The following is a 27,453-nucleotide window of genomic DNA, read 5'->3' as shown; positions in this document are numbered from 1 at the left end:
TGATGGAAAATTTTTGCTTAGTAGGTGGAATCTTAGTGAAATGACAGGAAGATTGGGAAAGATTTGGAACTAAAATTAAATTTTTATATTTAATAACTTAATATTTCCATTTGATCTGACTTATGGACTGTGTTAGGGGCCAAACAATAATAAAAAATCCTGCCTTTATAGTTGAGTAAAATCTCTGAGAATTTTTTTGAGGTAGCTAAATATTGTGGTAACATTCATTGTTTTGAAATTATTCCTTCAAACAGATAAAAGTTGGAAGACTTCAAGAAAATTTATAAATATTATAATTGTAAATCTTTAAATAAATAATAAATTGTAAATGACTTTTGTGCAGGTCAAAATTCTTCGTGAAAAAAATTTTTTTTTTTTTAAGAACCTGGACTGATAAGTCAGACTTTTAAAGAAGGGTAAAAAAAAATAAATTTTTTTTGAGCCATTTAATATTTTTTTCTCCCCTTTTTCTGTTTCTTCTGTTTTCAGGCATATTAATAATGAAAGGCTCACATAAACTAGAAATGATATCCCAGGATTCAAAAGCTCAAAATTGTTGATTTCATTTAATACTCATCACATAGGATGACTGACTACAAAGCTGGAATAGGGAAATTTCTTGTAAATTACAAGAAAACTATATTAAACTATAATCCTATAATTATTTTGCATTACCGAATTTAGACCCCCCCAAAACAAAACAAAATTACAAGAAAATGGATTGCTATTTTTTTTTAAGTTTTTAGAGAAAATCCTGGAATCCTTATACTTTATTATTTTATAATGTCAGTTTTACTACAACACTTGCTTAGAAATTTGAATTTGGGGTTAATTTGTGTTTGTTTGTGCAAGATTTTGTAAGAACAACAAAAGAACACAAAAGTTGTTACATAATAACTCACAGACTCAGTTCCTCTGACTGACAAGCAAACTGAATATCATTTTCAAGATAATGTGCCACATTTATTATATATCTTCTGCTGTGGTCAATAGAGGGCTACTCTGCATCTCTCCTTCCACTCAGGAAGGCTATTCAGTCCTGAAATTTTGGTTGGGCCCACATAACCCACATAGGCCATTTGAAAAATTTGGGTTGCAAGCCAAGCAGCAGCCCCACTGCCACTGTATTTAAAACATATAAAAAAGTGTTACTTTTTTTTTGTTATGTTGTTAGGAACAATATGTCAAACTAAAGGAACTGACAGAACTGAGAATGCTTGGTATTGTAGAAATACTACATAGTATTACTCCTAGGTTCCCATCTGCCTTCTCTGGCTTCTGAATCTCCCCAACTTCCAAGGGTTTGTGCTTCAGCCTGCAGCCACCACAAAGGTAGAGAATGGAATGAATCTGTCTTGGCCTCCGGGAGCTTCTAGTGCGCTTGTCTTTCTGGCCTTGAGAGCTTAGCTTCTTGCTTATATGCCCCACACTGAGTAAACACGAATCATTATATCACTAGGAAACCATTATTTGTTGTAGGATTAAATCGATGCTAAACTAGATTTAACCATTGTCTCCTCAATTCCACTTAGTACCTTGTTTTAAGTTCTGGCCCATAACATCTCCTTGTAGGATTAAATCAGTCATACTGAACCATGCTAAATTAGATAACTATTTTCTCTGTCAATTCCACTGACTTGGTACCTTCTGAGAATCCTTTGTTTCAAGGTCAGAGTGCTATCCCATAACACATGGTAACAAAGAATATTGGCTTTTATTAACTATTATAGGGCTTGATATCCTAAACAACATAACAACAAGATTGAATAGTCCTGTAGTCCTTGAACATATTGGTTATGTTGGTTAGTGGTATTTTGATACAATTAATTTCCTTGGTATTCCAAGCCTTTGTACGTATTCATAAACGTTCTGAGGTATAGGACTAGCCCTGTACTGTAGTCGGTAGACTGCCAAAAAATGTCTTACATATAAAAAGAAATTTTGGACTAGATTATCTTAATGACTCTTCTTTTTTTAAATTTTAAAATTGTGGGTTATAAGGAAGGATAAATGAGACTTAAGATTGACCTTTCCACCTTTTAACACCAACCCCCATTAGTAGCTTTGGGGAATTAAAATAAGTTATTTCTTCACTGGCCATTAATGGGAGGAAGGGCACAACAATGCTAATTGCATGTAAAGGGACTGAAGAGACCCTAGTGGTCTTGTTTGTTGTCAGCTGATGAGTTACAGGTATGGTATCTAGAAATGATGGACAGTTAGTGGTTCAATGAATATAGAAAGAACACTGGACTGGGAACCAGGAAGACTCATCCTTGTGAGTTCAAATCTGGGCCCAGACGCTTACTAATGTGTCCCTTGACAAGGATCTTAATCCTGTTTGCCATTAGTTTTCCTCATGTGTAAAATGGTGAAGAATGTCAAGAAAATTCACACACAGACACAACTGAATAGCAAATCCCCAAATGACTGAGCCAGTGGTATGGATCTTATTTTATTGAAGCTGTTTAGATGAGTTGGGTCCTTAATAATATCTTGGATAGGAGAGCTAGAGGGGAAAAAGAAATTATGAAGGATTAATATAATTAGATGTGTGAATTTATATCAGAATCAAAATTCAATAGAGAAATTTTAGATAGATGAGTTTAGTGGAAATTTTTCCAAGTTTACTGACTTTTCTACTGACATGTTTTTCCACAAATATTTAAGAAAGAAGTTTGGTAAATTTGGTTAACCTGTCTTCTAGCCCCAGAAGTCTTAAAACTCTTTTAAATTTATGAACCCATTTATCATTTCTCACTTTTTAAGTGGGCAGAAATGTTCATGTGTAGTATCTACACATTTTCTTTTGCAATGAATTATTGAAGAACTTAGAGATGGTGGTTCTTTGTTGAATTTGATTGATTATTGATAATTTAAAATTATTGATATAGTTCTATAAATACTAAAATAGCAGTAAAGCAGGGGAATAAAATTAAAGCCTGTAAATAAAACAATTAAAACCTATCTTCCTCATTATGATGTAATAATTTGCTTAGAAAAATCCAACCAATAGGCAAAAATTCTAATTGAGACAATTAATGGCTTCAGCAAAGTTGACAGACTACAAAATGAATTCTCCAAAATCAGTAGTATTTCTGTATAATAATAAAATGGAAGAAGCAATAATATCCCCTCCCAAAAAGAAAACAACCCTGTTGAAATTCCAGAATGCACAACAAATTTGATGTCATTGTGCTTAAGCATGTGAAATACTTGTATAGATTGAATTATAAAATGTATTTTAAAGAATGTATTTTTAATAACTGGAACAATATTCAGTGCTATACCAATGTTAAAATTTGCAATACTGCCAAAGTTAATTTGCATTTCTAATTCTGTATCAGATTTTTGTAGCTGCTTTACAGAAATTGAATTTAATTCAATTGTTTTTAATTCATTTGGAGGAATTAAAGATTTAGAAGAGCAAGAGAATTAATTTTGAAAAGGTAGAAATGAAGGAGAAATATCATTTACAAATTTTAAATTTAGCCTGATCATCAAAGCCTTTTTTTTAACAGTAGTTAAAAAGAAAAAAAGTATTTCATTGAAATAGACCAAACAGGGGATAATCAGAATTAATGGGATTCAGCTCCATGTTTGATAAATTCCAAAACATGTAAACAATTACTTAATAATAAACTCCTGGGAATACTGGAACACATATTGGAAGAAATTCAGCTTAGATTTAATACCTTATACCATATCCTATAATATATTTCAATATGGATACATGACCTGAATGTTAAAGATAATACCTTTTTTTTTTTTTAAAGAAGAAAATCACCATATACAAAAATAAAGGTAAATGTGTTTTGAATAATTGGAGGCAATTATAAAAAAGGTAAAACTGAACTTTCACTATATGAAGTTAAAAAGCTGCTCCAAAAATTGATATGAGTTAAATGGGTTAAAATCTTTGTTTTAAATTTCTCAGATAAATGTGACATACAAGTGTGTGTATATGGGTTCTCTCTCCCTCCTCCCACTACCACTTCCTCCTTATTCTACCCTTTCTTTTCTTCCCTTTTTTCTTTTCATTCCTCTCTTTGTCCTCTGCCTATTAGTAACCATATGAGAGAATGCTTTAAATCAGTAAAAAGAGAAACTAAAATCTAACCGAGTTTTCATCTGGATATATTGACATAAGATGAAGAACAATGGCAGTATTCACTGATTGGAGGATTGAAGAAGTAAGCACAATTAGTGTATTGCTGGTAAGTAAACCAGTATAAACATATTGGAATGCAATTTGAAATAATGCAACCAAATTATATCCTGCTGAAGTAGAGATATTATCACTAGCCTATACCCCCAAAGAGATCATTGATAAAAAAGGAAAGTCTCCATATGCCTCCAAAAAAAGGTTTAAGTAAACTACTTTTATAGGTAATAATAATATTAAGTAAAATATATGCCGTTCTTTCTTCTGGGACATGATGGCACAAATTGTATTTGAATGCAGTAGAATATTGCTGTGCTGTGAGACAAATTATACTAAACAGGGGAAAAGCATGAATTCTAGTTGATTTTTGAATGATAGTTTTCATAATTTATAATGTGGTTTTCATTTTGCAAGTTAAGATTTACTTCAGAAATGATTTGTGCAGGCTGTACTCAGATTTATCCTTCAAATTTTATGTAAGATAACTGTTTTCTCTACTAATTTTTCTTTTGTTTTACCTCTACATTCTATTTTATTTTAAAATTATTCTGACCTCCCAGTAGATACTTTTTTTGTCTTACTCTTGAGAGTTTATGCTTATAGAAATGGGTTAGGTAGACCAATGCAAAGTTGTAAATATATCACAATTTATGGCTTTCCCTGGCTTAAAGCAGTAGATGTGAATGAATGATAATAAGCTTATAGTCTGAAAATAAAGAATTTTGTAGGACTTAAAAGTATGGTCTGAATAACCAAACACTCATCCATTGGGAATTGAATAGATTTAACTTTTTAAACTGTTAACAGTTTAAATGTCTTTTATTTAAAACCAATATATTTAAATGTACTAGTTCATATATGATTATACTAGTAATTCATCATCAACAAAGTTTTTGTGAATTTATTTTTTCCAGTAGTTATGAATTTGTATTGCTTTACTTGGATTATAAAGCCTCTAAGTGAATTGATAACCAGATTCAAGTTTGAATCTGCCTTTAGTTACTTAATAGTGTGATTCCAGCAAAGGGTGGAATTCATTGAGATAGTAATACAGTACAACATACAGAATGCACTTCCCACCAAAATGCTAAAAAATTTACCAAGAACATTTGTAATAACCTTGTCTGCTTTAAAACTCAAAAAATTTGGTATTTGATGCATCTTGAGGAAAAAATGTTTCGGCACTTGATGCTCTCTTAAGCATCCTTTACACTTAGTTGTTGTCTTGGTTGAGCAGTAAGAGTGAGGGATTGGCCAGGTGTACTGCCTGATCCCATCATCACCGAGGCTGTGGGCAATTCTTTCCCAGCAAAGGTGGCAGTGTCTAGGACTTATATATTTACATGACTAAAACATGACTAAACAAAGAAACATCATGCATGTAAATATATGTTTTCTTCCTACTAAGTAAAAATGCATGGTTTTTTGGGTTTTTTTTTGGTAATTCCATTTATTTTTAATACACATTGCTTTATGAATCATGTTTGGAGAGAAAAATCATAGCAAAAGGGAAAGACCCTGGGAGAGAGAAAAAAACAAATAAAAAAATGAACATAATATGTTGATTTTTATTCAGTCTCCTTAGTTTTTATTTTGCATGCATTTTCTGTCCAAAGTCTATTGGGATTGCTTTGGATCACTGAACTGCTGCTGCCTTTCATAGTTCATCCCTCACACATTTTTACTGTTATTGGGTATAATGTATTCCTGGTTCTGCTTGTTTCACACTGCATCAGTTCATGTAAATCTTTCTGGATCTTTCTATAATCAGCTTGTTCATCATTTTTTATAGAACAGTAATATTCCATTACCTTCATATACCACAACTTGTTCAGCCATTGCCCAATTGATGGGCATCCACTCCTTTTCCAATTCTTTGCCATCACAAAAAGAGCTACTACAAACATTTTTGCATATGTGGGTAAATACAGATACACTGCCAAACATTTTTGTCTCTTAATATTTTCCATAGACACTGTCATCTGCAGATCTTTATATTTTGATCTGTTTCTAATATTAATTCATCTAATATCTTCTGTTTTGTTATGTTTTAGAAGTTTTGATACTATATAAAATAAAAACAGTGAGTTTTCCTTTTTTTGTAAAAAAAATTCTTATTCCATTATATATTAACTTTTGGCATAGTTTTTTTTTTTAAATATTGTTGGGAAATACTATATTTCCAAAATGCATATTGACTCTTAATTGAAGCTTTTTTTCCTTATGGGATTTCCTCATGAGTTTTTGGTTTATGCTTTATGATAAATAGGTTTTTTTTGTGTGTGTTTGTTTGTTTTTTGATATTGAACCAGTCTTGCAGGTCTGGTATAAATCTTCTTCACGATGAATAATTTTCTTAGTATGCTGCTGTATTCTATGTATTATACTAATTTTTAAAAATAGTATTTTATTTTTTCAAATGCACATAAATATAGTTTTCAGCATTCATTTTTGTAAAACTTGATGTTCTAAATTTTCTCCCTCTTCCCTTCACCTCCACTCTCAAGACAGCAAGCAAGTTGATTTAAGTTATACATGTATAATAACTTTTAACCATATTTGTGTATTTATCATGTTAAGAAAAATCAAAAGAAAACAAATAGAAACATGAAAATATTATGCTTTGATCCACATTGTCTCTGTATTCTCTCTTTTTGTGATTGATCACAATTTTCCATCCCAAGTCTACTGGGATTGCCTTTTATCACTGCGTTGTGGAAGAGCCAAGACCATCACAGTTGATCATCATGTACTCTTGTTGTTCTCTGTTCTCTTCCTGGTTCTGTTTTCTGTTCACTTCATTCAGCATCTGTTCGTGTAGGTCTTTCTAGGCTTTTCTGAAATAGTCCTGCTCATCATTTCTTACAGAAAAGTAATATTCCATTACATTCATATACTATAATTTATTTAGCCATTCCTCAATTGATGGGCATCCACTCAGTTCCCAGTTCATTGCCAGTATATAAAAAGAGCTGCAAACATTTTTGCACATGTGAGGTCCCTTTCCCTTTTTTATGTCTTTGGGATACAGACCCAGTAGTGAGACTGCTGGATCAAAATGTATGCGCAGCTTGAGAACCCTTTAGGCCTAGTTTCAAATTACTCTCCATAATGGTTGGATGCTAATTAGTACTTCTATTTTCCTTTAGTATTTTTTTTTTAGTCAATAACATGTTTGCTCAAAGGTATTGCATAATTTTAGTATTTGTCCTTATGTATGAATAATTTATGTTAGGGATTTTGTGTTTTTAGAAAATCTTTCTGTGAATACTTTTTGGGGGACATGTGACACTTGGTGAGCCCATTTGGGGTTTCCTTGGCAGAGAGATACTGGAGTGATTTGTTATTTCCTTGTCTAGGTAATTTTATAGGAACTGAAGCAAATGGGATTAAGTGACTTGCCCAGGATTATACAAATGGTGTCGAGGCCAGATTTGAACTCAGAAAGATACCTACCTGATGCCAAGTCTAGGGCTATATCCACTGCATCATCTGTCTAGCTCTTTACTGGAGAGTTTATTGGGGGGATGGGGGGGAATGGAAAATGATTGAAAGGCCAAATTTGAATTTGGGAAAATGAGATTTCCTCTTTCTCTACCCACTATACCATCTAGTTACCCATTTCAGTTATATTATTTTGTTATATTTCAGTTATATTATTTTGTTTCTATTTCCATGACATTTCTTAAATATTTCCCTTCTTGTTCATTCCCAGAACTTCAGTTCAGATCCTGATCATTCAATCCAGATCATTTCTGTTTAGACTGTTGAAATTGCTTTTTAATGAATCCTGCCTCATATTTGTTTCTTCCTTCTCCAACATAGCTTTTTCACAAAAATATATTTTCCTTAATACCAAATTTCACTATATTAACCTACTCAACAAAAGTTAGTTTTAACTCCAGAATTGCTGTAAATTCAATCAAATATAAATTCTTATGGATATTAGAAATTCTTATGAATATTAGAATTATTTTGCTTTTATTATCGCCAGACATAAGTAGTACTATTTTAAGTGGAGCACATAGTCATAAAAAGTCTAATGTTCACCTGTATAATTTTGTCAGGTCACTTAATCTCTTTAGCCTCATTTTCTTCACCCAAATATTGGGGAGGATGTACTGTAGAATTGGATGTATCAGATTTTATGGTTTTATGCATATACACACTATAAATCTATGAGTGACTATGTTAGTACTTCATTGAAATTGTACTACTTCATAACCATTGTTTCTTAGTAAATATTGTTGTGTCACTCATTTAATTTTATTTCTAGTTATTATTTTAGATTTAATTAATTTTTATGTATCTAAATATTTTGTTCTTTTTTATGATAGAATATACTGTTGAAATATAAAAATGAAATATAAAAGCTTTTGATGTTGGGATCATAAGTTTAGCTTGTTATTTTCATTTCTCTTTACATAATACAGTTTACATATGCTCTTTACATAATACAGAATACAGTTTAAGTTATGAGTAAGCCCTTTAAGTAACTTAACTTGGTATATGGGGTTAACAGTACTGTGGGATTGTTGTCATTGAGTTATCTCTGTAAGGACCTAGGGAAATAGAATATGAATATTTCTATGTTTCTTTTCCAAGCACCTAGTAATATAGTATAGGTCTTCTGAAATTCTTGATTTTATATTGGGCCTGAAAATGTTTAGAAGTTCTTTTTAAGGTTATTTAAGAAATCTTAAGGGAAGATGGTGAGTAGTAAATGACAAATGTTGGAAGGAACACTTGTGTAAGCACACCTTCTAAAATCTTTGCCCTTTAAACTTTTTCTGCCATTTCCTCATCTTGCAGTTTTTCTCATTAAATTTTTTATGGAGTAGTGGTGTACCTCTATGGAGAGAGCTTTGCTTTTGGAGTTGGGTGAACTGGATTTGATCACTGGGTTCTGTGTTTTGTTGTAATCACTTACTCCTTTGACCTCACTCACTGTCCTCGTTTACAAAATGAGAATATTAAATTCAGGTACTTCTGACATTTCTTCCAACTCTAAATCTGTTGTCCTGTACATCAAGGTTCTTACCTAAAAAATATAAAGTGTTTTAATAAAGTTAAATCTATTTTTTTGGTCTGTGTTTTTAATTTAAGGTTAACAAAGGAATTGAAGTAATGCTTTCTTTTTTCATTTAAGAAATGATGGTTGTGGTGATAAGGAGTGTTAATATTGTTTGAATTACATTTCGATGTGATAGTATTTGGTTACTGAGTTTGAGGATATTTCCTTAATATTTAAGTCTCAAGTGTCTTATTAGTGAATTGTTTCTTAAGCCTTGAGTATAAGTCGAAGTTGTATTTAGACTTCTATTTAGAGCATTTAAAAGAAGGAATGAGGGGGCAGCTAAATGGCACAATGATCTTCCTGAGTTAAAATTTGGCTTCATGCTTACTAGCTATGTTGCGCTGAGTAAGTCATTTAACCTGTTTGTCATAGTTTCTGATCTGGAAAATAAGTTAGAGAAATGGCAAATAACTTTAATATCTTTTCAAAGAAAACCCCAAATGGAGTTTAGGAAAGTCCACAAAACTGACATAAGTAGCACAAAGCATTTAAAATCAAAAGCTGACCACTTTAAAGTCTTCATTAATCTGCTATGTATAATCTAAAATATATTACTCTCTAGTGTACTATCAGAGTGAGTTCATTTTAAAAAATTGGTGACACTGAATTTTGTGTACAGGTTTTTACACTGTTTTCATTTTTTGTTACTATATAGCACAAGAAGATCACCTGCAAAGTTCTCTCTGAAGAGTCATAAAGTAGACAGCTCATGACTTCTGATCAGGACACTAAAGTTGTGGCTGAACCGCAGGTGCAGCAAGTACAAGAAGTCAAAGACAGTTCTCATCTAGTAAGTATAATAAGCTTTATATAGTTAATTTATATATAGTTAGTTTATATGTTAAGAGTACATACAAATTTGGAAATAATGATACTATCAAACTGATTTTTTTGTCATTGGAAGATTTTGCTATCAGAATTTTGTGAAATTGGGAAAAAATAACTATTTCCAAATGAGGGAAAGGTAAGCAATAACTTACAAAATCTATAAAATCTCATTAACTTTATGAAGAAAAAAATTTTCCTCACATTCAATGAATCATTTTTGGTAAGAAATTTTAACTATTTAAAGGACATTTAAAGCATTTGTTATGTATCTAAACGTTATTTTCTCTGCAAAGTAATTAAGATTACTTAATTTTAAAAGGTTTTGATAAATTATTTATGGGATCATAAGTTAAAAGTGATATAGTGTATTGAATTTCTACATATTCTGAAAAATTAATTCACATTAAGCCATAAAGTTAAAAGGGGATTCAGCTTATCATTTGGGGTCTCTTTAAAAATGATATTATATTTTATCATTCATCTTATTTAATTATATATTTTTAAAAAGAGCTATTTCATTAATGTCTTTAAAAAAGAGGGGGGCAATTTGTGGGGTTCAAGTTCTATCAGGAATACTAACTATGATACTGCTAAGCCCTTTAAATTCTTCATTGCTCCAGAACTTAGATGCCTGGAAATTTTCACTAGTAGAAGGAATTTCATCATTGGGCAATTTCTACCATATTGAAATAATAGATTCTAATTCCTTCTCCTCATAAATAGGGGTTTAAGTTAAACTGGATATATCATTTTTGTTTTAATTTTTAAATTGTTGACAGTATTTACAAATAATAGTGATGTTGGTAAATATTTTCCCAGATGAATGGGACCATCTTATCTTGACTGAGTCAGGTAAATTTTATTATATGTAAACATTCACAGAAAGTTTATCTTGGAGGGTCAAAATTATATTTCAACAGTATAGTCTATCATAAAAAAAGAAAGAGGTAAGGACTTAAAAAATAAAAATTGAAAACTACATTGAAAAAATATAAATTCTTTAATTTAGAAATTTATTTTAGAAATAGCAGTGTTGCTGATAGGTTTGAATAAGATTGATGATACAAACTATTATTATAAAATGTCATTTGTAATGACTCTTCCCTTTTTCCCTCCACCTCCCCTAGTTTAGTATGAATGTCACCAGGCTATGGTGTGATTTTTTTTTTTTTTTTTTAAAGTAACATTTTGAGATAACATACCCACTTACCAGATACATAAAATACTTTAAAGAGCTGGAAGATGACCATTCTGGAAGACTCTATAAAGAATAAAAATGTAGGGGGTTGTGGGTGTGGGTGAATCCAAATGGAAAGATGATTTGAAAACTCTGAAAAGCAACCATGGTTTGCAGTACTTTTTTATTATTATTTTTAATAACTTTTTATTTACAAGTTACGTGCATGGGTAATTTTACAGCATTGACAATTGCCAAACCTTTTGTTCCAATTTTTCCTCTCCTTGCCCGCACTCCTTTCCTTAGATGGCAGAATGACCAATACATGTTAAATATATTAAAGTATAAATTAAATACAAAATAAGTATATATGTCCAAACTGTTATTTTGCTGTACAAAAAGAATTTGACTCTGAAATATTGTACAAAATATTATACAAAAATGCAGGCGGCAAAAATATAGGGATTGGGAATTCAATGTGATGGTTTCATTTCCCAGAGTTCTTTCACTGGGTGTAGCAGGTTCAGTTCATTACTGCTCCATTGGAACTGATTTGGTTCATCTCACTGCTGAACTAATTTCTTTTTAATTTTCTTGAAATAACTTTCAAAGTCCTCATTTTTGTACCAGTTTTACATTTGTTTCATTAATTTTTTTTTATGTCTTTAATAGTCTTATATCTCAGTGAAGAACAATTCAACATATCCTATTATGTGATTCTTGTTTAGCATGGATTATTTTATTTCTATTTGAAATATACAGTCAGACCAAATGAAAAAAATATATTACTTTGTGGATATTTTAGAAGTTTAGAAACATGGATCTGAATATGGATATAGTATTTTTACAGAATAAGTTTATAGTAATTACCAAATGTTTTTTGAAATTATTTTAGAATTGGTTGACTAAAGCTGTGTTTTGAAATTTTGTTCCAGGGAAACTTATATACAGAGAACTTATATACAGAGACTTATATACAGATAATATATAGAATTTATTTGTAAGGAAGTAATTTATAACTGCTCCTTGATGAGATGGATATTAGCCATCTCAGAGGTTACATAATTCAGGAGTGTAAGCCTACTAGATCTTTTCTGATCCCAAATCTCTTTTTTTATGATTGTAATTCAGTAGTCCTTCATTGAAGCTTTTTTTTTTTTTTTTTTTTTTTTTTTTTTTAGGACATGGAAAATTTAAAAAAAAAAAGTGAAAAATTACATCCCAAGGTTTTGGAAACTTCCATCTAGTTAGATAATATTGTTTTATGATATTTCATAAACTAGTTAACCTATGCTTGAAGTGATAGGAACCATTCCATAGTTTACTGTGGCAATCCATTCCATCTTTAATGAGATCCAATTCTTAAGGGTATTTTTACTTTTTCCTCAATAGTATTTTATTTTTCCAATTGCATGTAAAGACAGTTTTCAATATTCACTTTTGTAGTACTAAAGAACTTATGGGGGGTATATCTTACTTTTAAGTTGTTCGTTACGATTCTGGTTTTGACTATTCATTCTCATCTGTTCTCTTAAGTGAGAATTGTTAGTCTGTGATCTTTTCTTCTGGTTCTCCTATATTTGTTTTGCATTATTTTGTCCATGTCTCTTTGTATTTTTACTTTTCCTATATTAATTATTCTTAATTGCTATGATTTTCCATCATATTAAGATTTTTGTCTTTAACCTTTGCCTACTGGATGTTTTCAAGTTTTGAGATTGCCTTTTTTTTTTTTTTTTTTTTTTTTTTTTAAACAAAAGTTAGTTATATTCCTAGCAATCGAACTTTGGGTCTAAGAGTGATTATTTTGTTACCTTTACTTTTCTATATTGTCTTTCTTGCTTCCCTCCCCCAAATGAATCTGTAGTTAATTAATTTAGTAATAAGTAAATGTTCACATTTCTCTGCAAGCCTATGTACAGCATATTTCATAGCTTCTAACTTTATTTTGCCCATTTTAGTGAAGGGCATAAAAATTTTTACACTTGTGTGGGTGAATTGACAAAAACGTCACTGATAATTGAAATTGATTTGACCTATTCAGATTGGAGCATATCACAGAAGTGTATCAGAAGTGTGCAGGCTTCTTAAGTTTCCAAGCCAATCCCCTAGAGTGAAATCTTACTGGGAATAGGACAAAAAAGAGGTTGGACACAAAAGTTTTTTACCAATAGCATATAAAAACAATCTTTGATATTTAAAAAAATTTTTTTTCAGTCCCAGGTTCTCAACTTTCATCCTTCCCTCCCTCCCTCCCTCCCTTCTCCTCTTCCTGAAGTGGCAAATAATTTTTTATATGGGTTATACATGTACATTCATATGAAACATTTCCATGTTAAGGAAGAAAGTGGACCAAAAGGGGTGCATAGCAGTATGCTTTGATCTGCATTCATATTCTATCAGTTCTCTGACGATGCATAGTGTTTTTTATCATGAATCCTTTGGAATTGTCATGGATCAATTGATCATCTTACAATATTATTGTTAGTGTGTACAGTGTTCTCCTGTTTCTGTTACCTTTACTCTGTATCAGTTAATATAAGTCTTTTCAGGTTTTTCTGAAATTATCCTGCTCTTCATTATAACTCAGTAATATTGTATCACAATCGGATACCACAACTTGTTCAGCCATTCCCCAATTGATGGGCTCCTACTCAATTTCCTTTGCCACCACAAAAAGTTGCAATAAACAGTTTTTAAAAATAATAAATAGGTCCTTTTCTTTTTTCTTTGTGATATAGGCATAGTAATGGTATTGCTAGATCAAAGGGTATATAGTTTTATAACTCTTTCAACACAGTTCCAAATTACTTTCCAGAATGGTTGGATCCATTCAGAATCAACAGTGCATAAGTGTCCCTATTCTCCTACATCCTCTCCAGCATTTATTATTTTTTTCCTTGTCTGTCATGTTAGCTAATCTGATAGTTGTAAGGTAGTATCTCCTAGTTGTTTAAACTTTGCATTTTTAAAAATCAGTAATGATTTAGAGCATTTTTTCACAAAAGCTATGAAATATGTTGTATATGATTTCTTCATCTTAAAACTGCCTGTCATTAGACAAATGATATAGTCTTATAAATTTGATTTGTAAAAATAAAATTGAATGTCCCTCCAATCTAATTTAGAATAGCCATTCTGAGCTCAACTACTTTTGGTCATATACCTCAAAGAAAAGAAGGAAGTGACTCACTTTATAAACTCAAACACACACACACATACACACACTCTCTCTCTCTCTCTCTCTCTCTCTCTCTCTCTCACTCTCTCTCTCTCTCACATACAGAATTAGAAGCTATTGAGTACACCTTAACAAATTACAGTATTTTTGCACCATGAAAAAAATGATGCACTGGATAGTTTCAGAGAAAATTGGGTAGATCTCTGACTTTTGGAGTAAAATGTGTAGAAATAATTGAATAATAATATTTTAAAGAAAAATAGCTAAAAGATTTGCAAATTCAAATCAATATACTGGCCACATTTTTATGGAAAAGTGATATTCAGAATGAAATATTTTCAGATACATCAAATGTGGGAATTTGTTTTGCTTCATTGTACATATTTGTTATAGGGGTTTTATAACATATAGCCCCTGTTCCTGTGTTGACCCTATGATTGCTAATTTCTTTTGTTTTCATTGTGTGGTTCTCCTTCTGGTGACATCTGTCATAGGAAATCCAAGTAGTGACTACCTCTGATGAAAAATGTTTGTTATAAAAATTTTTTTGAAACCTTTTCACTTTTCTTTAGCGTGCTTCCATTTTCATTTAGAAATGTCCTTAAGATAAGTTTGCTTACTTGAGCATGTCAATAAATATTTTTTTTTAATTGGTTTTTAGCCTATTACTGCTTTTCCTTGTTTTATGTACTAGCACTGCTTATAATTTGCTGGGTTTTACTGACAAATTCATATTCTAAATCACTGCTGCTTTTTGGCTGCCTACCTCTTGGAGTAAAAAGTAAGTGAAGTCTTTGTTAAGGTGATCTTGATTATTTTGTTCTTTTTGATTATGGTAACTGATTTACATCATTTAAAAAAAATTAGTCTCTGGCCATCTGTCATTGTTAGGATTGATGAAATTCAGAAAGGAAGTGCTTAACAAGGAAGTGCTTCCTTTCTGAATTTCACCAATTCTATTGACACATGACTTTGTGCTTTTATTTTTTAAAACATTTTATGGAAAATGCTACAAACAGGAAGGCATCTAATCTCTTGAATGACTTCTCTGACCAATATCCCTTTCCTGCTACCCTCCCTCATTCCATCTTCCCTTCCACCTCATATCCTAGATACATTATAACTAGGTACTATTGTGAAGTTTCTAGGTTAATATTGAATGAAGCAGAGTGCAATTCTTTTATTTTTTTATTTTATTTTTTATTTTTATTTTTATTTAATAGCCTTTTATTTACAGGTTATATGCATGGGTAACTTTACAGCATTAACAATTGCCAAACCTCTTGTTCCAATTTTTCACCTCTTCCCCCCCCCCCCAGATGGCAGGATGACCAGTAGATGTTAAATACATTAAAATATAAATTAGATACACAATAAGTATACATGACCATAACGTTATTTTGCTGTACAAAAAGAATCAGACTTTGAAATATTGTACAATTAGCTTCTGAAGGAAATAAAAAATGCAGGTGGGCATAAATATAGGGATTGGGAATTCAGTGTAATGGTTTTTAGTCATCTCACAGAGTTCTTTCTCTGGGAGTAGCTGGTTCAGTTCATTACTGATCCATTGGAAATGATTTGGTTGATCTCGTTGCTGAGGATGGCCAGGTCCATCAGAACTGGTCATCATATAATATTGTTGTTGAAGTATATAATGATCTCCTGGTCCTGCTCATTTCACTTAGCATCAGTTTGTGTAAGTCTCTCCAGGCCTTTCTGAAATCATCCTGTTGGTCATTTCTTACAGAACAGTAATATTCCATAATATTCATATACCACAATTTATTCAGCCATTCTCCAACTGATGGACATCCATTCAGTTTCCAGTTTCTAGCAACTACAAAAATGGCTGCCACAAACATTCTTGCACATACAGGTCCCTTTCCCTTCTTTTATAATCAGCAGAGTGCAATTCTTATAAGAATGCTTGTAGAAAATTCACTGATAATATCAAAATTTCATTATGTACTATATATTTTTCATTAGACATTTTGGTGAGCCTGAAGGAGAACTTTTGGTTTTTCCCAATTAAAATTAGGGTGCTTTTCTTAGAAGATATTTTTCAAAAATTCACCAGATTTACAAGTTAAGTATCAAAAAAAAAACACAGGATACTATGTTTAAGGGCAAAAATCAACTAATTATATATAACTCATCATATCTTATTCCGATGACCCAAAACAAAGAATCATCAGAAAGATTATTGATGATTATAAAGCCCTGGAAATTACAGGTATGCCCAAAAAAATCATCTTTCTTTAGACATAGTGGTATATAGAAAGAAGTACTTCTAAGTAGTTTTTTTTTTTTTTAAGCAGTCATTATTTCCTAAAATAGTTTAATATGGTTTCAAACATTGAATTTTTTAAAGATAAGATTATATAAGTATCAGATATACTCTGTTGAATTATAATAAATATAATTATTTTTATATAATTTATTTGTTATAAATACTGATGTGATTGACTGAAACTTTTTTTCAATATAACATACTTGGCACTTGGAACGTAATATCTTATCCAAATCAGAAATGTTCTACATATCAGAATTATTAAAGACAATTTGTTCATATAAAACTATTTTCTAGAAAGAAGTGACGATTGGTCATGTAGATACACAATAAATGCTTGTTGTATATAAAAATAAGAGGAACAGGGTCAAACTCAGATATTATATAGTTTCTAAAATATCCTAATTTCTAGCACGAACAAACCAGCATGAATCAAAAATATTAGTCACTATTTCATTTAAACCAATATTTTAAGATGTAAAAAGTTAAAAAGAAGATATGAATTCAAGAAGTATGTTTATCTTTGATATGACTTGGGCTGAATTCTAATGTATCTGCTGGAGTTTTTTGCTTTTGTTTTCTCAGTCATGGATCAAAAAAAGCATATAACTCTTAGGAACCTAGTATAAAGATTACAGTGAATATATAAGTAGATAAACGTGGTTATAAGAATTTTCCTCTTAAATTGGCTCTTAGAACCAAACAAATATTAGTTTCTAACTATATACTGGTCAAGTTACTTTGTTTTCTTCATAAAAATATATACTATATAGTACTCGTCACCATAAAGTTGTAGCAATGATAAAAATTAACATATAGGGTAAGAAATTAAGACATCTTGGGAATTTTTGCATCAACTTTCTGATAAGAATTGTATCATATGTCCTTGTGTATATATGAAATACATATGGAAGTAGTACTAATATAAAATCAAAAGCCATTTTACAAGCAATCAAAGGATGTGAATAAACTCTTAAAAAGGAAGTGTAACATTGATATTAATAATAGTTATTAAAAATCATACGAAATAGCCAATAGTAAGAGAATAGTAAGAGAAGCACATACAATCAAAACAATTCAGATTTTACCTGATAGAGATGATAAAAAATGAAAATAATATTGTATTGTGAATTGATTTGACCATTCTGGAAAGCAACTGGTTATGAATATCTGAAAAAGCATGATCCTATATACCTCAAGTTATTTATTGTAGCATACCTTGTCACAACAAATAATTGGAAAAAAGGTGATGGCTCAGTTGATTGATTGGAAAATGACTAAACAAAAGTTGTATGAATAATGAAATAATACTGCAACAAGAAGCAATAAATAAGGGAAGACAAACTGATGTGCTATAGAACCAAGAAGAAAAGATAAATATTAACTAATATTGAGCAAAAGAAAAACAACAAAACACCTGAAACTAATGCTGTGAAACTGTAATAACCAAGTTTTGGCCCAAGGAAGAGATAGGAGAAAGTCTCTGCCTCCCCCTTTCTTTGCAGATTTATTGGGTTTGGGTATGAAACACTGTATATGATATCATTTAATTTTTTAAGTGTTTTTATTAACTTCAGAAGTCTTTTATTCTACTCCTAAATGTAAGGAATGGCCTCCTGGGAAGGGCAAATATAGAAGTATGTTGGGAAATGCAGGAGATGTAGAAACCAAATATTAATTAAAAACATTCATTCTAGCATAATATTTAGATGTCTATTCTCTGAGGTCTATACAGATTAATAGAGAAGATATAAGTACAAATGAATGGAAGAAAGAAATAAAACATTTATGACTATTTGCAAAAAAAAAAAAAATAGTGCTAAATATTTACTAACACATTGAAGACCGCATTGTAAGATTTTAAGATTTTAAGTACAAGGTACTGGTCTAGAATTCCCATGGTATTTAGATATAGCAACAAAGTAAAAAGTAATATTGCTGCTTCAATCTAATTTTCATTGATAAAGTCATTTTAGTTTCTGATAATGTTGGTAAGAATTTTGATAGCAAGAAATTCCCTGTCTGAGTCATAAGTAGTTACAGTTATAGCTCCTTCCAGAATGTTTGCCAGCCTGGAAATCTGTAGGTGTCGTTTCCGGCAAGGTGGTTGAGGACACTGACCTGGAAGTAATGCTTATCCCAAAGCCATTTCCTTTCAAAATCAGAGAGTGGAGATGATAAGGTCATGGTATGAATAAAATTTCTTCTTGTAAGGAAGAAATAAGACAAATACACAATTTAGTAATAGAAGGGGAAATGATGTTTTAATTAAAGATACAAAATGATGCGAGAGTCAAGAGGAGAGAGATCACATGTCTTTTAGAAGGGAGCAAGCAAGAAATGAATGGAAAGGTAATGGCATTGAGGGTAGGCTTTGAAGAATAGATATAATTTCAAGGGACTTTGAAAGGATCTTTTTGAAGGGTTCTAACAAAACTAGAACAAAATTAGAAATGAAAACTGCTTAAAGTAGTTGAATTTATGTGACATTAATTTGAAAAAGGACTTGATAAATCTGTTATTCAGTAGGTGATTCATTAGTCCTAATGACTGAGTGCTGATTTTTCTGCTTTATAAAATGCTTAAAATCAGTAAAAAGGTTGCAGTGAAAATTGTCTACATCAGTTTTCTTGTTGGTCATTAGAGAACTTATGTTTTATATATATATATAAAATCTGATTTCATAAACTTTGTTTTAATCTAAATTAATATATTGAAGTTTTTTATAATGGTTTTTATTTTCCAGTGGAATTTTAGAGGTTATCATTTCTAAGGGAGCTTGAATTGTTACATGGTATTGAATATGTTCAATAGTTCTAATAATGCGTTTGTGTGTATAGTAAATGTAATATCTGTAGCATTTATAAATATTAATAATACATACTATATGGGAAACAAAAAATTTATTACTTTGAATTTTAGGAATAGTTTTTAAGTTTAAGAATATGTATGTATGGCATAACTTTTGAAGATACTAAGTATGAATCTGTTGTAGTTGGGATTTGAGTGACAGTAACATGTGAGTGTCTCACACAGTGCTATTTTTGGTTTCTGGGTGTTGGCTTTTCTTCAGTAGCTATAGAAAGCTAAATGAGGTACATTTGGAGGCTCTGAAATGAAGAGGAACTTTTAATATGATTATTTTGAACTTTTCAACATGGGTTGCTGCTTCAGCAAAGAATTAAACAACAGCAATAACAATGAAAAAACTGGCCTTTTAGGAAAATCGGAGGAGGCAGAAGTACCGGAAAACAGGATAAGTAAAACTTTATCTTCACTATTCGATACTGTGGAAGGTAAGGAACTACACAAAATAGAAAATAGAGCCAATGGGACAACGACTAGAATTAATAGTTGGGAGAAAGAGCCAAATCTTAAAGATTTGTTTTGGACCAAAAAAGTGAAGTTTCCTTCTTTTCATATTTCAGAGACTGAACATGAAGTGCCTTGTAACACTAGCAATTCGTTTAATTTTATTCCTTCATTAAATTTGGTACACAAAATCTTAAATAGATATGAAAATTTAGAGAAAAATGAAAGGAAAAAAGCTGAAGAACCTGTTACTAATGCCTACTTTATTGATAATGGAAATAAACTTAACATATCTAAAGATAGGAGTTCTCAAGGCGATATTTCTTTTTCATATGCATCAATGCTTTCAGACCAAAACTTACAGGAAGAGTTTTTTTTAAATACAAGCCATCTGGAATATTACCCAGTAACTTGTAAAGGCTCATTATCAGAAAGGGAAATAGTGGCAAACGTCCAAATCAGCACTAATAATGAGAACAACAAAACTTTAGGTGTTTCTGAGGGACAAACAGATGAAAAACCAACTTGCATTGTTCACAAACAAAATAGTAATTCAAGAGAGAATGAATTTTATAGTATTTGTGTTATTGATTCTGACTGCCTAAAAATGGAAGAAGAGATTTCTCCTAATGTGTGTGGAGAAACTGCAACAGATGAAAACCATTCAGCTGTTACCAGTGAGGGAATGTGTACCATGGCATGGCCTCTAGATAATGAGAAAGAATTTTTAGTCTGGCATGCTGTACAAGGGGGAGCTAAGTTAAACAAACAACAGAAAGAATCGTCCCAGTGTGAAATCTTATCTTCAAGTGAAGTAAAGAAAGTTTCTAATGAGGAAAGTAAGTGTATTACTGAACTACTTACTGCAAATGATCCATTGCATACATTGGAAGATATTTCTAGCATATTAGTTGATAATTTAAAGTTAAAAGCAAATGCTGAATTTCCTAAAGAGCATAAACAGAACAATTTATTACATAATTATGCCAGAGATGGTGATTTATTAAAAGATGGATGTGTTGATCAAGAAGAAAAAGATATCCCTGTTTTAGAGAAATTAAGTCATTTGGACAATTCATCCATTAATTTCCTCAAAGACCATGGAGATAGTAAAATTGATGTTGAATGTGATGCTTCAACTGTGAGTATATGTCAGAACTTAAGTTCCAGAAGTGAAGTGGAAAATAGTTATCTGAAGAAAACCTCAAGTGACAGTAGAGGTAAAGATGAATTAGAATTTAATAGAACAGAAGACTTTTTTTCTGAAAGCCCAGGTGAACTACATCTAAATGCAAATCAGTTAACCAATATTGAGAATTCTCAAAATAAATTCCTTCAGATACTCTATGTTACAAAAGATGTAGTGCGTAATTCTGATGACCATCAAAGTGAATCTTCTTACATCTTAGACACTAGTGAGAACATCTTAGATGAATGTAGCTTGAAGAAGGAAAAATTACACCTTGAAAACATTGATTTGCTTTTGAACTCTGAGACTCATTCCCTGCTTAAAAATGAAGTAAATATTTTAAAAGATGAAAATCATGCTAATGATAACATTGAGTCTAAACTCTTAAATCAGATGCATTTATCTACTGATATAAATATAAGCAAACCATTAATACAAACCAGAGAGATGTTAATTTGTGAATTATATGATAGAAACAAATATGAAGTAGACCAAGGACCAAAGAACCCAATACCTTCTCTCTCAAAAGAAGTACTTGAAAGTAAAAATAAAAGTTGCCTCCAGTCTTCCAGTTCTGGAAGCAAAAGCTGTGTTTCCCCTTCCTCTCTCTTAATTTGCCCTGATAATAAAATAGACTTGATGTCATTTCATATATTGCCCAAGAATGAAGATGATCATTGCAGAGTAACTGAAGGTGAAACAGGTCCATTAAATGATCTATCTGAAATAATCCATAGTGAAGGTAATAATTGTGAGACAGAAAGTTTTGAGTCAGATTTTGAAACTATCTTTAATCAAGAAGCAAATACAGTAATTTGTAAGGAAAATTTATTGCCCAGTCAAAGTGTTCTTTTGGTTTCTCATGATAGCCCTGAAATTTTGAAAGTTTCTGAAGTAAAAAAAAATAATCAAATGAAAAACTATGAAACTCAGAAAATCACTAGTAAGTATAAAAAAGAATCTTCCAGCTTATTGCCATGTTTATTTCAGTGTTCTAATTCAAGTGTTACTCAGCCAAAAGTTGAAGATTACAAGCTGAAGAGAAGTGAAGATTTTAGTAGTGATCCACAACTAAAACAAGTTTATTGTAGATCCATGAAAGGAGCTAATGTTAATTCTGGCATCTATAACTCAAGTTTAAGTAAACCAGGATTTTATAATGAAGAAAAGAAAGAAAGACAATGTGCAAAAAAAGAGGATGTTGGTCTTAGTGGTAATGATTCATTAGATACTTATGAAACAAATGACTTCCAGGTTTATCATTTAGAAGAAAGAAATTCTGAACTGCAAATTAGAAAATATGTTTTAAGTGCCAAAGAGAATGAAGTGGAAAATTACAAGTTAACACATGAAAAACTGAAGTCTAGTGACAAGAAAACACTGGGTGAAGTTGACCCAACTCAAATGGATAAGTATGCAACTACTCCGTCTCATGCCATAACTCAAGCAATTCCTGTCATCTCGATTGATGGCAAAGAAACGGTACCTCTTGATGAAAATGCCCTACATCGTACAGAAGATAAATTGAATGTGTCAGAATGTCCCTTTAAAGTAGACTTTCAGGATGAATTGAATTTCCATTTCTTAAGTGAACTTTCTTACTACCAATCTGAAGGGATGACAAATCAAATATTTTCTACTAGACTTGTTAATGGTTGTGGTGCTTTCCAAATGGACTACCAATGGGCAAATTCAGTCCCTAAAGATATTATGGAAGATATAAATGACAAGTTACAAAATAAGTCAAAAGACTTAGATCTTGCATCATTTTCAGTGGAAAGCTACCCATATCAACAGTTGATACCAGAGGATAATGGTATTTGGGGATGGCAAGAGAGAAGTGAAGAATTGGTAAGCCTTTTTGTGATTTAGTTATTTTTAGAATCAGTAACCTAACAAATTTGTACCTAACTAGTTGACATTTCAACATTGCTCTATTGTTTTGCCTAATATCGACCCATAAAAAGTTACGATTCTTTGCTGCTACCTACTTTCCCCAAGTAATCACTGCATTTTGATTTTTACTTTAAAAGTAAAGTTTTGAGTCGAAAGTTAATTATCAGTTGTGATCGTCATTACTATGCACTATATCAGCTTTTTTATAGTCCTAAACTATAAGGATGATATATTCTCTATAGTTTAAAGTATTTGATCCAAAAAAATTTATGTTTAAATATTAGTACTGTGACACAGATGACTAATCTGCATTTTTTTTTAAAATCCAGAAGTCATACACATTAGTGAATAGAAAATTTTTGTTTATCTGTGAAGCTCACAGCTGGGAATAATTTAAGACTTTGCCAGTTTTCCCATTTAAAAAAAAAAAAAGGACTTCTAATGCACGTTTTCTAAAAATTTGAAGTACTATTTCTGATATGAGAATCTTTTAAAAAAATCGTTCAAGGTTTATAGCCACTTAGTGATATTTCATTATTAGCCCCCCCCCCCTGTGTCTTAATTTAAAGAAATATTTTCCCCCACAAATGTATGTAAAAATTTTTTTTTTTAACAATTAAGAAAAACGAGTACCAAATTCTGTTTTCTTCCTTCCCCTCACCATTCCCAGAAAAACAGTGAGAAATTTTGTTTTTTATATGTGTGTGATCATGCAAATGATATTTCCTTTTTTTTTTTTTTTTTTTTTTTTAATTTAATAGCCTTTTATTTACAGGTTATATGCATGCACTTTACAGCATTAACAATTGCCAAACCTCTTGTTCCAATTTTTCACCTCTTACCCCCTGCCCCCTACCCCAGATGGCAGGATGACCAGTAGATGTTAAATATATGAAAATATAAATTAGATACGCAATAAGTATACATGACCAAAACGTTATTTTGCTGTACAAAAAGAATTAGACTTTGAAATATTGTACAATTAGCTTGTGAAGGGAATCAAAAATGCAGGTGGGCATAAATATAGGGATTGGGAATTCAATGTAATGGTTTTTAGTCATCTCCCAGAGTTCTTTCTCTGGGCATAGCTGGTTCAGTTCGCAAATGATATTTCCATATTAGTCATGTAGTGACAGAAAACAGATCAAAAAAGTATAAATGAAAAGAAAAAAGGAATCCTAAAGGAACTATTTAGGGGAAGTTATTTTTAGCATTGCATATTTATATTTTGTGCTTTGTATGATAACATACATATATCACATCTAAATATTTTGAAATTAAATACTAATTTATTAAATGGACAACATTAGGACATTTTGAATGTCAGGCATTTTAACATCATATTTTGACTCCTTATTCAAAATAAATTTGGCTCAAAAGGACTTTAGAGGTATTTTATGTAGTTTAGACTCTTCATAGCAACAGTAATATGGAATACAAATGAGGTAAAATGATTTGCTCAATATTTCTCAGTTGTTCCATGGTAGAGTCAGTGGATGATTCTGAATACTATTCTAGATTTCTTGACATGTTTCCATAAGCCATCTGTCCATTCCAACCTAAGACTCCAGTCAAGAGTCTAATGTTTGAATATGCTATGTTTATAAGCACATCAGTCCAAAAAATAAGCAAACGGACAAATGTGTTTCTGCCCTTACAAAGTGTACTTTCTTTTGGGATGATAAATCATGTAAACAGATAAGAATATATATTAGGTAATGAAGAAAAATGAGAGAACACAAACAACTGGTAGAATGAAAAGTTTCGTCTTGGAAGTGGCATATGAGCTAACTCTTATAGAGACATACATATCCAGGGAGTTTGTGTAGAAAGAAGGTAGTGAAATTCTGAAGAAAGAGAAAAATTATTTACTTATATGTTGGTCATCTGCTCCCAAAGTCTTTCTTCTCATTGATTGGTCTTTTATGCTCACACTTTCAGGCTTCATTTATTTTATTTATTTTCCTGTTTATGTCTAGTCTTTTCTTTAGGGATGCTCCAAATTCTTCTATTGCATTGAATAGCCTTTGTTTCCCTTTGAAGTATTATACTTAGTTTTGTTGGATTGGTGATTTTTGGTTATAATCCTAGCTCTTTCACTTTTAATATTGTCATATTCCAAACCCTTTGATCTATTAAGTAGCTAAATCTGATGACTGTAAAGCTACGATATTTGAATTGTTTCTTTTGAACTGTTTCCAGTATTTTCTCTTTGATATGAGAGGTCTGCAGTTTAATTATACTGTTTCTGGAAGTTTTCATTTTGAGATCTCTTTCAGGAGAGGTGATAGATTGTTTTAATTTCTATTTTATCCTGTTTCTAGAATATCAGGCCTGTATTCCTTGATAATTTCTTGAAAGATGACCTTTCTTGTTTTTAATCTTGACTTTGAGGAAGTCCAGTAATTTTCTCTGCTGGATTTTTTTTTTTCAAGTCAAGTTGTTTTTCAAATGAAATATGTCACATTTTCTTCTATTTTAAAATTTTTGTTTTCATTGTTTCTTGGATGTCTCAAAGTCATTAGGCTCCATTTGCCCAGTTCTAACTTTTAAGGAATTATTGTGAGAAATATTATAGTTCCATTATTTTACTAATTCTACTTTTGTAGTTCTTTTGATTGAATTTTTCTTTTTCTTTTTTCATTTGAATTGTTCTTTTCAAGGCCTTTTTCTCTTCAGTAGGTTTTTGTGCTCCTAAACCATTTGACCCGGATTGTTTTTCAAGATGTTATTTTTTTTCAGTATTTTTTTTGTATCTTCTTTACTAAACATTGACTTTTTCCATGATTTTCTTGCATCATTCTCATTTTCTTCCCTTTTTTTTTCTTTCTTTTTTTTTCTCTAGTTCTCTTACTTGATTTTCAATATCATTTTTCAGTTCTTCCATGACCTGAGATCAATTTATATTTTTCTTTGAGGCTTTGAATGCAGGAATTTTGATTTTGTTACCTTCTGAGTATGTTTTGATCTATATCTTTGTGGAATTTTTGTTTGTTTTTTCAGTCTATTTCTTTTAACTCTGTGTTAAAGAGAGACTTTGCTTCCCAAGTGGAGGAATTACAACCCTAAGCTTCAGATACAGCTGTTTTCAGAGGTAATTGTAGAGAATTGTAAGTTTTTGGCTCTTCCAGGGTTGTATGTCCTAGGGACAGGTATGTTTGCTACGCTCCTGTGAATAACTACAAGTACTCTTTTCAACTCTGGGACTTTGACCAGGATTCTTTGTTCTGACTGTGACCCATATCTAAGTATAGGCAGAGTAACAGTCTTGCCCCCAGTGTTAGCAAAGATGACCCGAATAAATCTTCAGATCTGGAGTCTGATCCCTTTACTTTTGGAAGCCACTGTTACTGCCACTAATCTAGATGCCCCAGGGCCTGCTGCTGATTTGCTGGGGCCTGGCTTGTGCTGGTGTAGCTTCTTTTCTTACTTTGGTGCAACAGATCTTCTAAGTTTTGGGTTGGAAAAATGTTTTCCTCTGTCTCTGTGGTTTAGAATTTGAGTCACTGTTTAAAGATATTTGAAGGGCTTTTGGAGAAAAGCTCAGGTGAGATCCTGCCTTTCCACTGCTATTTTCACCTATTTCTAGGCTTTTTCAAACAACAGTATTAATGGAGTCATGGATGTCTAGATTATATTGAAAACTCAAGGCACCTAGGTGACAGCAAATAGAGTGCTGGGCCTGGAATCAGAATGACCCGAGTTTGAGTTCTGCCACACTTATTAACAGTATAACCATGGGCTAGTCATTTAATCTTTGTGTGCCTGAGTTTTCTCAGCTGTAAAATAGCAGTAATAATAGCACCTTTCTCATGGGGCTATTGGGAGGATCAAATGGGATAATATTTATAAAGCACTTAGTACTGCATTTAGTGAATGTTACTGACCTTATCATCTGGAGAGTAGGCTTCAATAAGCATACTTAATGGACATCAAAATACAGATTGCTTCTCCTTCAAATGCTCTAAGCACTTAGTTCTTCAATTTGCCCACTTCCAGTCATCTCACTTCTCATTCTGTATTAGCCACACACAAAGATGATCATACCCTTTATATTGCTAGCACCCACAAACAAATATGCCATCTCTGTGTTCAAGAACTCTGATGGTTTCTTTGTGGTTGTTTGGTGTTGTGTCTGACTTTTCCACATTTTTCCATTGGGAATTTTCTTGGCAGAGACACTGAAGTGGTTTGACCTTGACCAATTCATTTTACATATGTAGAAACTGAGGCAAACAACATTCAGAGATTTGCCCAGAGTCACACAGCCAATAAAATGTCTGAGTCTGGATATAAACCCAAAAAGATGAGTCTTTTTGATTCCGTTTGGTGCTT

General features: G+C 31.5%; 2 protein-coding genes across 6 annotated transcripts in view; both read left to right on the top strand.

The window, feature by feature from the left end:
* The window catches only part of LOC116419431 (forkhead box protein D1-like), a 49,380-nt gene extending 39,348 nt beyond the window's left edge, over positions 1-10,032 (top strand). Inside the window, exon 2 of the mRNA XM_031939609.1 lies at positions 9,898-10,032. Within this exon, the coding sequence (XP_031795469.1) occupies positions 9,898-9,929 (32 nt within the window). The 3' untranslated portion in view covers positions 9,930-10,032. The remainder of the gene's footprint in view (positions 1-9,897) is intronic.
* A 9,389-nt stretch (positions 10,033-19,421) lies between these two features.
* The window catches only part of LARP4B (La ribonucleoprotein 4B), a 73,563-nt gene continuing 65,531 nt past the window's right edge, over positions 19,422-27,453 (top strand). For all 5 annotated transcript variants that reach the window (XR_004229744.1, XM_031939606.1, XM_023505020.2 and 2 more), the window contains exon 1: positions 19,422-23,073. Coding sequence is in view for 4 of the 5 variants with exons in the window: in XM_031939606.1 (XP_031795466.1) it covers positions 19,879-23,073 (3,195 nt within the window). In the remaining variant the exon portion in view is untranslated. The remainder of the gene's footprint in view (positions 23,074-27,453) is intronic.

Source organism: Sarcophilus harrisii, chromosome 5 (genome assembly GCF_902635505.1).
Source record: "Sarcophilus harrisii chromosome 5, mSarHar1.11, whole genome shotgun sequence".
Lineage (NCBI taxonomy): Eukaryota > Metazoa > Chordata > Mammalia > Dasyuromorphia > Dasyuridae > Sarcophilus > Sarcophilus harrisii.
The sequence above is the reverse complement of the archived record's forward strand: the minus strand, read 5'-3'. Positions and strand labels throughout refer to the sequence as shown.